Source organism: Lemur catta, chromosome 5 (assembly GCF_020740605.2).
Source record: "Lemur catta isolate mLemCat1 chromosome 5, mLemCat1.pri, whole genome shotgun sequence".
NCBI classification, from domain to species: Eukaryota; Metazoa; Chordata; class Mammalia; order Primates; family Lemuridae; genus Lemur; species Lemur catta.
The window spans coordinates 14,397,356-14,410,724 of NC_059132.1; the positions used below are offsets into that span (position 1 = coordinate 14,397,356).

The 13,369-nt window shown below is 35.0% G+C and overlaps 1 protein-coding gene across 1 annotated transcript in view; it reads right to left on the reverse strand.

Moving 5' to 3' along the window:
• LOC123637967 (ran-binding protein 17-like) overlaps window positions 1-13,369 on the reverse strand; it is a 75,800-nt gene that overhangs the window by 27,343 nt on the left and 35,088 nt on the right. Inside the window, exon 6 of the mRNA XM_045551190.1 lies at window positions 3,119-3,285. Within this exon, the coding sequence (XP_045407146.1) occupies window positions 3,119-3,285 (167 nt within the window). The remainder of the gene's footprint in view (window positions 1-3,118; window positions 3,286-13,369) is intronic.

Genomic DNA, 13,369 nt, shown 5'->3' on the forward strand with positions numbered 1-13,369 from the left:
TTAAGGAAGCTTGAGGAGATAACTTTTGCAACCTGGAACTGACATTCTTCATGCAATTATGTATGCAGCAAAATAGGTCCAGGTTGGGAGGAAAAACAGTTCAAACTAGTAAATAATTGCCAGTATCATTGCATCAGTTTAGTTTAAAGAGCTGACAAACCCTCTCTAAACTCCAAGCACAATTAGTCATTAGGGTCTAGTTTTTCAGCACTGTTAAGCAATTTGTAACCCATTCCTTTTAATAGGGTTAGGCATTACTTAACCGACACAGATGCCTTGAAAACTGAAACCTCAAGTTATAAAGCAGCAACCTTGTTCATTACCTTCTGTGATAGGCAAATCATCTATAAAAAACAGCATTTAATGGGCAACCAATGAATAATCAATGGCTCACTTTTCATCTGAGTGTGAAAATGAAGATAATCTAATACAAGGTCCCACTGGTAATAGGCTGAATCTTGGGTTCTGCTGCTCTTCAGGGCTGATTTATAAGGTCTTGGAAAGCTGATGTAAACAGATGATCAATGGGACCATCCCTGCTCATAATAACCCCCAACTGGCCCACTCCCTCTTTTCCAAGTCCATCCCTCAGGCTATTAGCTCTGTCCAGCTAATTCTTCCCACTACTCCTGCCTGCTGCTTTTACTCTGGCCATCCGTTCAGTCCAGCCGACTCACAAGTAATTTTATACGCAGCAGAGAGCGGGTGGAATTGATTTTTCACTCAGTGCTCTGTTCCCATCTGAATAATTATCAATTTTACTGCCTCATAAAGGGAAGAGTCAAAATTTCAAATCAATTCAAAAGAGCTTTTGAGACGACAGAAACTGTGCATAAGAATAGAGGTCAAAGTTGTCAGTGACCTAAGGAGATGATGTCAGATATTACTATACCCAATAGTTGACATCAGAGGCACTCAAGATGATATAACCTAGTGCTAATGCAAATCATATTTATGCTGACTACCAGAGACCAGTCATTAATATTTAAAATGCTATCTGAAAGCCTACATTCCAAATAAATAGAATGTATTCTACTGTTAATAAAGATATATCACTACTTAGTCATATGCTATAAAGTGAAGGATTACCAAGTATCATTAACACATAGAAATTACTTAAACCAACAAATGCATGGTAATTCTGAGTAAAGATAAACTTGATTGTCTCCTGCACATCCACATTACTTGCTCTGCACAGTCTGATGGTATTTTGTCTAGGACCACAGCCTATTGATTTTTGCTAAAATTTTCTACCAACCTAAAAGTTTCTGCCAAAGTTTATCGGATAATACTGTGATTATGGCTGGAGTGATTTGGTGGTGGACTTGTCAGTAGGGTTGGGGCTGGGTCTGACTCCTGGCCAATCCATGAATATTTATTTTCTTCAGTGGCTACATGGTGTAAGTAAGTGGTTCTCAACCTTCTCCCTGCAAAACATATGAGGGCTAAGACATACTCCCAATATTACCAGTGGCTACTGCATTTGGGTGGGTGCGTGGGGGTGAGGTACACTCATATCTTGATAAAATATACACTTTGAAAAGGCACTCAAGGTGAATCAGATATTATCCCCACCTTGAGTATCAGTGGTGTGAGTAGTAAGGACTTGGGCTTTTGAGCTAAACAGACCTTGGTTCAAATTCCAACTCCATCACTTTCCAGTTGCTCTCTCTGCACCTCAATTTATTCATCTGTAAAATGAGGATGATGATACCCACATTTTGAGGTTGTTTTGGGGTTTAATTGAGAAGACTTCTCTGACAGTACTCCCCTCATGTCACTCTCTTGTCATCACTATATTAATCAAATTACCAAATAACTGGTTAGTTACTTGTCTCTTTGTCCCACATAACATTTATTTTTTATTTTTTTTTCTCTTTTTGTGCACAACACTGTGAATGTAAGGACATTTTTTAAGGAGAGAAATTATGTCTTATGACTCTTAATGGTTCTTGCACTTTGCATGTACTAAATCCTCACTACATGTGAGGTACCTTCATCTTCCCTTTACTATATTACCGACACGTAACAGTTCCAGGGTCATACCAAACAGCTATAGGCCTACAGCCTTTTGCCTAGTTATATAAAATCTGAATTACATTTATCTGCCTCCACCCCCAGAAAATAACTAGTTAACTGAAACTTCACCACAAATAAGGTTTACATAATTTCATTTAAATATTAGCAAAAAAGGACAGCCAGAAAAGAAATCTCTTTCATACCATCTCATTCTATTTTCATCATTTATTTATATTGTGACATTTTCTGATTACTGTGACTTATTTGCTCACTAATGATCATGCAACAAGACACCATTGAAGTGTTTACATTTGTTAATTACAGACTATTACAGATATAAAAGAAAACAACTGAAAATAGTATGAAGATATTTTCCAAATTTAGTGGAATTAAGAAATATCGGAGTGTTGGTACAGGCATTAAAAAATGGTATTGTTCTTTCTGAAATATTTCTGGCATGTATACTCATTTTTCATGTATGCTGCTAACTGTGATTTGCTCAAGTGAGTTTTTTTAAAACAATATTAAACTTCAAACTAATCCTTATTAACCAGTTAGAAAACACATTTGAAAATAAAGAAATTATGGCTTTATTACTTATTAAATGTTCTTGGAAATATACCTAATCTATCTGAACTGTGGTTTCTCTTCTTAAAATGGGAAAAATACCAATTATAATATAATGAATGGAAAGTTCCTAGCAAGTTGCTGGGCACAGAGTAGGAGCCCAGCAAATGGTAGTTTCCTAATGTACCAGAGTATTCACAACTCAAACTTAAGATGACATTATCATAGGCTCCAGGAAAGAAATCAGAGGTCGTCTGTTTCTAGTTCCAGTTTTGTCCTATTTTTCTCAGGTGTCTGGAAAAACTATTCTCTTTTTTAATTCTAGCTTCACTGAGGTAAGATGAATGGCAAAGGGGTTTCTTGAGGGTAAGTAATCCTGAAACTAGTGTTCTATCCCACTTTTTGGGAAAATACTCCTAGACAATAACTGGTAAAAAGTCTTGGCAAGACTAATTGCTCTAAGAGATAATCAGGGACAGGTTGGCTTCTTGGAAACTTTGTTTTTTAAGGCAGATGAACAACTACCAGTTACCTGCTGCAGGACATCTGGGTTTTGCTGCATAAAATGTAATAGTCTCTGACCAGCCTGGGTAGCCTCTCCGCATCGAAGTGGTTTCTTGCCCTCCTTTGCTATGTGCTTGAAGAGGTAGGTGACGATGTAGTCTAAACTGGTACAGCAGCTGGAGGAGACAACTGTATCTGTATAAACAATAAATAAGAATTTATTTGCATTACTGAAGTATCTGCTTCATTTGATTATAATGTCTCCACTAAAAAAGAATTACCTTCTGATTCAAAGCACTTTTACCAAACTGTAAATTCCTTGAGGGCAGGGAATTTTCTTACCTCTTTAAACCCAGTGTCTATTACAAGGCCAGGCCTAGAGACACTTCAGTAAGTAAATGATTCCTGGATTGAATTGGACAGAATTTTCCATTTGTGACCTCAACAACTTCTGTTCAGTTAAAGTAACTGTTAATATTAAGTATCTACTTAATGCAAAGTACTCTGCTTCAGGGGAAACAGGGGTCTAACCCCAACTCAGGTGTCAAACAGCTCATGGCTTAGTAGACAAGTCACTATAGCAAAACGCTATGTAAGAATGAGGGACACACTGAGGATTTTGAAGGACAGCTCACATTTAGATGGCGATCAAGGACAGCTTGGTGAAGGACGCAACACCTGAGATGGGCTGCGAAAGATTATTCCAGTTAGACATAAGGAAGGATACTTTTTAGGTAGAGAGATTAGCATAAGGCAAGAGTATGGTGGGAAAGGATTTTGGAGCCAGACAGCTCTAGTTTCAAGTCCCATCTTTTCCAATTACTTGTTGTGTTATTACTTTGACAGTGCCACTTCACTTTTCTCACCATTTGTAAAATATTTTGGCAGAGGTGAATGAGAAGAAAATAACAAGTTGTTGAACAGTAATAAAAATAGTTGATATTCATTGAGAGCTTACTATGTGTTAGTTACTGTGTTAAGTGCTTTGCATGGATTATTATTTTTAATCTTCACAGCAGCACTATAAACTTACTATTATCTCCATTTACAGGTGAGGACACTGAGGCTTAGAGAGATTAAGTGACTTGTCCAATGTCACACAGCTAGAAGACTGTGTAGCCAAGGTATGAAAATAAACAAGGAGCTGGACTCTGGATCTGTATTCTTAACCACTACATTAAAATTAGGTATTTAGCAACAATATATGTAAATAGCAGGCACACCTTCTTAAAAACATGGTGGACACTCAAAAAATGGCAATAATTACTGGTTTGCCCTCATGGTAAAAAGAGGAGGGTGTAATCAGGGAGTTGGACTTTTGGTTTGATTGAGAGAATGCGTAGGAGAGTCATAAGAGAAGACTGACATAGTAGTTTGAAGGGGGGTTCTTACTTGAGGGCATCCAATAGTGGGGCTGAGACATTTATATTTAATTTGAAAGGCAATGGAGGTCTCATTGAAGACTTTTTGAGCAAGTAAGTGACTATGACAGAGCAATCATTTATTGAGAATCTCCTTTACACAATAAAATTACCATCTCATTTACTTCTAACAACTACTTTATATAACATTATTTGCATTTTTAAATGAGAAATCTGAAGCTCAGAGATTAAATAATTTATCCAAGGTCCATGGTTTTGACTCATAGCATGACACTGCCCACATTTTTTGGCTAACATTTGGATATGATCCCTGGAAATTTAAGATTAGTAAGAGAATAAGAGAAACAATTGAAAGTGGTGTATATGGCAGACTAAGAAGAGAAAAAGTAGTCTAAGAGAGTAGGGCCGAGAAGCAGATTATAAACTTCCTAAGGGAATAGTTTTTCATTCATTTTATTCATCTCTGAAGTTCTGAAATATATGTATGCCTGACATAGATTAGAGATGAAATATTATCTGAATTAACTGAAGAATGGGTAGCTAAACCTAACCTCAGTAAGTTTTCTAGAGAAAGTCTTGAGTTGTATTTAGAATAACACCTAGCATTGATACAACACTATAGTTTAAAACTCCCCACATATATCATTCTAGAGAAAAATGTCATAGAAAATAGACGGAGGTTTGGGGTAAGTTCTGAAATAGACAGTTGTATGCATTTAACATAGAGGATAATGGTAGTTGATATATGATCACGAGGGATGAAGGGTCAAATGAAGGTCTAAAAGACAAGCATGGACCAATAGTTTTGGAAAACTGTGTGGCTGGCTATAAGGTTTTTAAGAAAGAAACTTTTCCAAAGGTTGGTTAATGAATAAAAAACTATAGCTAGATAGGAGAAATAAGTTCTAGTGTTCTGTAGTACTACAGGGTGACTATGATTAACAATTTATTGCATATTTTCAAATAGCTAGAAGAGTGGATTTTGAATGTACCCAACACAAAGAAATGATACATGTTTGAGGTGATGGATATGCTAATTACCCTGACTTATCATTACACATTGTATACCTGTATCAAAATATCATACTGTACCCCATAAATATGTACAATTATTATGTGTCAATTAAAGATAAAATAAAAAATAAAAAGCTTTTTTTCTCCTAAAGCTATGGCATTTGATTCATTAGTTAATTTCATATTTATCTCTCCCCACCAACTGGGTTACTTTGTACAAAAGGGAGATTTGGTTTTATAATCCTGGGAGGTGACACAGTATAGTAGAAAATATCTAGGCCTAAGAGTCAGACACAGATTTGTTAAGCCTGGTTGCTTTTCTTTCACATTTCTACATTTGAAGTCCCAATCATGAAAGTAAATGGATTAAGTAACTTAACATCTACAAAGGCAAGCAGGAAATAGATATGGTTCCCCTCACCAGTGAAGAGCAATATGCTATCAATCATATGAAAATTACAAAGACTTTGCATAGATTTGGTGACCACATGCCATGCAGGTTACATTAAAAGGTTCCAATCCACTGAGTCAGCTGTGAAAAAGCCAGGTAAACACTTTAGACACAAAGGTTGGAGCACATATCTTTGCAATAAAAGCAAGAAGAGCTTCCATTATGGCTGATTTATGGTTGGGGACTTTGAAAAAAATAAATGTTATTTTAGGGTAGATTTTAAAGTGTGGAATCATAAGGATTAAGAGGCATTTGGTCAAAAACAAAACAAAGGTGCTGAGCACTATGTATTATTATTGGTTTTCTCTGCAGCTCAAGCTTTTATGTGAGATTCAAATAAAGAAACTATCTGACATAAAGGATGTGCGTAAGTCACAAATTTTCATATTTTATCCTGGTTTTTGGTATTTTGAATCTTAAAAAGGATTACATCCATAATTTAGATAATTTTAGAAATAAATAAGCCTAATAGGCATTTTGTCCTCCCTAGCAACTTGTCTGGCATTGAAAACAACCAAGTGTTCCTTTTCTCCTGCAATGGTCTACACAGGAAGCACATGCATCATTAATAGCCCTCCTGCTCAGAGACCCATCACCGAAAGCTGTGCTGAAAAGTTAACTGTATAGGAAAGAACTGCTTAACTGAGAGTCAGGAAGAATGATAATGGGGCTGAGCTGAAATTTGGCTTCAGCTCAAAACTTCTCACTACAACAGAAGAGAGGATGAAGGTCTTGGAAAAGTATGGTCTGAAAGGCAATTTCAGAGATAAAAGTCCTATTTGGGTGGAGCAGTGGTTTTGTAAATAGGTGGGTCTAGGTTTGAATCTATTATTTTCTAGATTTTCACTGAGCTTCAACTGCACTTCTGTAAAATGCACTTAATACTATCTACTTTGTAAGGTGTTGTGAGACATGAATAAGATTAAGCGTGTAAAGATAGTAACACAGTACCTGACATATACTACTAGGTTTTCCCTTTTTCACTTCCCATTTCTTTTTCTGGCTATTTCAATCCCTTGAACACCAACACTGTCAGTCTACTTAGCTAATCCATAGCTCTCTTCTCTCTTTAGTACTTTTATTTTTTTGGTGGGAGAAACTAATGTACAAGGTCTCTAAGTTTTAAATATTTTTTAAATGTTTCACTCCATATTATATTCATCCCATATATGCCATCCAATTCAAGAATATATTCAAAATAGCAACATATTCTCTTTTATTCTTTACATACATTTTACTAATAATGAACTTCATGAGAAAAGACGTAGTGGTTCCTAGCTGATCCAACTTTTTGCTCGCTCTCACCTCTCCTTGTTTAGTCTTTTAGGTTTAGAATGTACCATCATCTCTGCCATGGCTAATTTCAGAGGCCTTCTTCCTTCATCAGTTCTAAAACAGCCACACTCTCCATCCATCACCCCATTTTAATTCTTTGTTTAGCACTTGTCATGACTTGATATTTTCTTGTGTGTTTGTTCACTTATTGTTATCTCTCCCCACTAGAATACAAGCCTTCATGTGAGCAGGGATCTTATCTGTTTTGTTCTCTTTGGTACTGTCAAGGTCTAGAACAGTTATCTGGTATTTAGTGTGCACAACTGATAATTATTGAATGAATGCATTGGGAGCCATTATCAAGAGCAACTTTTTGTAAGCCCTGTGCTTTGTCTCTGTAAGAATATGGGAGTTGGGTGGGGTTGGGGCAGGGAGAATGGATGGATGATTAAAAAGAGCATGAAACTAAAAATGTTAAGGAATGTTAATTAACTAAAATTTTAAAATATCATGTTCAGAATATTAGTCATTACTCTATCACTAATTAAACTTTTCTGTATCTCCTTCCCATTTTTTCCCATTGAGGCTACAGTAAAACTGAAACCTGCCTATAACCCAAACAATACCAATAAATGCCTCTTTGCAAATATATCATTTTTGGGAAAGGAAAAATCCAAGTGGTTACTTTCAATGTTCTAAATAGTTCTCTTTCTTGAAGACACAGGGCATAATTCACCTGCCAGAGTTATCTAATGATTACAATGCCAATTTGCAATAAAACACGAGCCTGAGGATAAAATCGCCAATATGTACAAGGAGAACCATCTCTACCAAGCATCTAGCTATTAAAGCTGTGACTCTTATCAGGTAGATCTAGCATGGTGGTGTGGTGAAGAAGAATGAGTTTTAGAGTTTAACAGACTTCCTAGGTCAAACACTTATTAGTTGTATGATCTTGGGTGAACTGTTTCACTTCTCTAAGCCACAGCTATTCATCTGTATAATGAAAATATTATCTAATTAATTCATTCAATAAATATTTACTGAGCACTTACTCGAATGCTAGGAACTGGGAATAAAGTAGTGATTAAGACACTGTTACTGTCCTTCAGAAGCTTACAAGTAAGCAGGAAATAAGGAAAAACAGTTCTCTTAGAGCACCTAACCCACTTGTGGTATGCAGATGGTTCTGAGAATGAAATGAATGAAGTATATATATGTAACACCTATGACAGCACCAAGCACATGGTATGTGTCCAAGGTCATGCAAGTATTTAGTGGCGGCACTGGAACTTAAATCCAAGTTCAGTACTCCACACATAATGCAACTTCATGGAGACTCCATTGTGAGCCTGTTAACATGCAGATTCCAGAGCTTACCAAAATGACATCTTCAAAATAACATAGCCACCTGCAACTAATTCAAAATCTTCAAGTACTACTATGATGTGAGATAAAAGAACGTGAAGTTAAACTGTAATAATAAAAGACAAGACTTCTGCCTATGTCCATGAAGAATTAACTGCTATGAGAATTTGCCCTTCCGCCATAAACAACTGGAAAACAGGATAAAATATATGAAAAATGGTTTTCAATTATTGCACAACAAGCAGTACAGCACTATTAAACCACAAAAGAGGAAAACCAATGATGTAATACTTGTAATTGCTCCAGCTTACTGTTCAAAGCAGTTTCCAGGTTGCAGGCCAGGAAGAGGAAATCCAAATAAAGCCAAGTGGTCTCACTGCATTGAAGAATAAAATATTGAAATTTGAGGAGGCTGAAGCAGCTAAAACTTGTGGTATGACAGTGTGGGATCTACAGAAGAAGAGAGTTCTATAGATTTGCAAGGGAGTCCTCTCTAATGTTTATCTGAACAATGACCTGTGAAAGTATAAGAAAACTCCCCAAAGCCAGGGAAAGGATCACTGAAAAGCAGTAGGTCAAATAATTCCTGAAGATTAGAAACTGGGAATAGTTTGTGGAGAACCCTCATAATACATGGAGCATTTGAATGTCCTCATAGGGCTCACATCTTAGTAGTAGGGCTCAATGATTCCAAAATAAAGGCTGCTATTTGATCTCAAATGAGTCAAACTGATCCAAGTTATTCAACTGCAAGACAGAATTCACAATCTGTAAACAATATATCAAAAAATCCAGCACTGAACTAAAATTCAAAATGTAAAATTCACAATGTCCAGCATACAATCAAAAATAACAAGGCATAGTAAAAATCAGAAAATATGACCCATATGGAGAAAAATAAATCCATAGAAGCTGAGATAGAAATGACATTAGTAGACAAGAACCTTAATATGGCTGTTATAAAGCTTATATATATGATCAAGGTTAAAGGAAAATATGAACCTGATGAGGAGAAAAATGGAAGATATAAAAAAAGACCAAAATGGAACATTTAGAGAATAAAAATACAATGTCTAAAATGAAAAAAATTCAGGATTAACTGCAGATTAGGTATTATAGAAGAAAAAATTTGAAGATATACCTACAAGAACTACACAAAATGAAGAACAGAAAGGAAAAGAGAAAAAAACCCCAGAGCATCAGTGGGTTCTAGGAAAATAGCAAAAAGTATATAACACATGTGTAATTAGAGTTCTAGAAGGAGTAGAAATAGAGGAAGAGAGGTAGATTATGATTATTTGAAAGTAAATTGTGATAATATTATCCGAAGATAGTAAATGTAGATTGTAAAATCCCTAGAGCACCACTATAAAATGAAGAGGGATGGCTACAAATAGCAATATTGTAGATTTAAACCCAGACATACTGGTAGTTACATTAAATGGTTGAAACACTAATTAGAAGGCAGAGATACTGAGATATGATATAAAAGTATGACCCAGCTACATGCTATCTGTTTGGAAAATATGTCCATGTCCTAACTCCTAGAACCTGTGAATATGTCAGGTTACGTGGCAAAGAGGAATTAAGGTTGCTAATTAGTTGACCTTAAAATAGGGAAATTATCCTGGATTATCTAGGTAGGCCCATTGTAAACCCAAGGGTCCTTAAAAGTAGAAGAGAGAAGCATAAGAAGTCAGAGTCAGAGGGAGATGTAGCTATGGAAGAACTATCAAAAAGATGTAACATTGCTGGCTTTGAAGACGGAGGAAAGAGACCAAGAGGCAAGGAATGTAGGTGGTCTCTAGAAGCTAGAAAGGCAAGGAAATGAATTAGTTTCTAGAGCCCTTAGAAAGGAATGCAGTCCTGCTAACACCTTGGTTTTGGCCCCGTAAGACCTATGCCAGACTTTTGACCTACAAAAACATAAGACAGGCTGGGTGCAGTGGCTCAAGCCTGTAATCTCAGCACCTTGGGAGGCAAAGGTAGGAGTACTGCCTAAGCCCAGGCGTTTGAGACCAGCCTGGGCAACATAGTGAGATCCTGTCTCTACAAAAATTTAAAAAATTAGCTGGGGGTGGTGGTGTGAGCTTCTAGTCCTAGCTACTCTGGATTACTTGAGCCCAGGAGTTTGAGGATTCAGGGAGCTATGATCCCACAACTGCACTCCAGCCTGGGCAACAGAGTGAGACCTGTCTCTAAAAAACAAAACAAAAACAAAAAAGTATAATAAATTTGTGTTGTTTTAAGGAATCAAGTTTGTAATAATTTGTTATAGCAGCAAAAGAAAATACATGCTGTCTACAAGAAACCAACTTTAAATACAAAGAAACTTCTGTAAAAGTGAAAGGTTGGAAAAAGAGGCTAACACTAATCAAAAGAAAGCTGGAGAAGTTAATAATATCAAACAAAATAGATTTCAGAGGAAATATATTACCAGAAATAAATTTCATCATGACAAAGGGGTTTATTCATCAAGGGACATAATAATCCTAAATACAAATAACAAAGTTTTAAGATACTTGATTCAAAAACTGATAGAACTAAAAGAGACATAGTACAAATCTATTATTATAGTTAGAGACTTCAGCACTTCTCTTTTGCTAATTCATAGAACATGTAGACAATAAACAAACAACCAGTAAGATTACAGATCTGAATATTATTAACTAGACCTGACACTTATAGAACACTCTTCCCAACAATGAAATACACATTTATTTTAAGTCCCCAAGGAGCATTCACCATATTTTGGACCATAAAAAATGTCTCAATAAATTTAAGGTATAAAAATCACTGAATATATTCTATGATACAATGGAATAAAACTGGAGTCAAAGAAAAATATCAGAAATATCTCCAAATATTTGGAAATTAAGCAATGTGCTTCTAGGTAACAATCCATTGGTTAAAGAAATCAGCAGGGCAATTAGAAAATATTTTTGAACTGAATAAAATAAAAATAAAATATATCAAAATTTGTGAGGTGTAGCTACAGGAGTGCTTAAAGCATGAAAGGTATATATTAGAAAAGAAGGCCTAAAGTAAATGATCTAAGCTTCTATCTTGAAAAAAGAAGAACTAGAAAAGAAAAAGCAAAGTAAAGAAGGAAAAAACAATAAAGATCAACTTTTAGAGAACAAAAATATAATGTGAAATAAAAAACAGAAAAATAATAGAGGGAAAATCATTGAATACTAAAAAACTGGTTCTTTGCAATAAAATCAATAAATCTATAGCCAGAACAATTAAGAAAAAAAAGAGAGAAGACACAAATTGTCAATATCAAGAATGATGGAAGGGACATCACTACAGTTCCTATAGAAATAAAATTGGATAGAAAGGGGATATTGTAAACAATTTTATGTCAATAATATTGTATGAACTTTACATGAAAAGAACAAATTCCTTTGATGGTACAAACTACCAAATACCACTCACGATAACTGGAATAGCTATATATCTATAAAAAAATATAACTTGTGGTTAAAAACCTTCCACACAAAGAAAACTCTAGGCCGGATGGTTTCACTGGGGAATTCTATCAAACATTTAAGGAAGAACTAATAACTCTACATAAATTTTTTGAGAAAACAGGAAAGGATGAAACATTCTCAGGCACTAGACTGAAACTAAAACAATACAAAACTACAAGAACAGAAAATTATATAAGAACTAAAGAACACATCACTATCTGTCATAAACACAGAAACAAAAATCTGTATCAAAATTTTGACAAACCGAATCCAGTAACATATAAGGGTAATGCATAATAGCCAAGTGTGGAATGCAAGTTTGGTTTAATATTTGAAGATCATTCAATGTGATGATTAACATTAACATAATCCATTAATACACCAAAAAAGAAAAACCATATGATATCAGTGGATGCAGAAAAAGCATCTGATAAAATTTAACATCCATTCATGATAATACTCTCAGAAAACTATAAATAGAAAGAAATGTCCTCAACAGGATAAAAAGCATCTATGAAAAACCTAACATTATACTGACTGGTGGGAGACCGAATACTTTCCCCCTAACATTAGAGATAAGGAAAAAATGTTTGTTACTGTCACTTTGATTCAACATTATATTGTAGGTTCTAGCCAGTGTGATAAGACAAGAAAAAAAGCCATCCGGATAGAAAAGGAAGCGGTAAAACTGCCTTTATTTGGTGACTTTATTAGGTGACATAGAAAATCTTCAGAAGCCTACAAAAAGCTACCAGAATAAACAAGTTTAGCAAGGTTGCAGGACAAAAGGTCAATATATAAAAAAATCAATTGCAATTCTATATGGTAGCAAAGAAAAATAGGAAACTAAAGTTTAATAACCACTTACAATAGTGTAAGAAACAAAATATTTACTTACAAATATAACAAATATATATAAGACTCATAAATTCAAAACTATAAAAGTGCGGCTGAGAAATGGTAATACCTACATAAATGGAGACAGATTCTGTTTTCAGGAATTAAAATATTGTTAATACATCAATTATCCCCAAATCGAGCTATAGATTCAATGCAATCCTAATAAAAATTCCCATAATTTTTTTTTTAACAAGAGAAACTGACAAGTTGATTCTAAGATTTATACAAAAAGACAATGGACCCAGAACAGCCAAAACAATTTTAAAAGAAAAAAAAAATTAGAGGGCTATATTACCTGATTTTAAGACTTATTATACAATTTGGACAGTATAGTATTGGCACAAGGTAATCCAATAGGTAAAGGATATTCTTCAACAAAAGGTACTGTAACAATTGAATATCCATGTAACAAA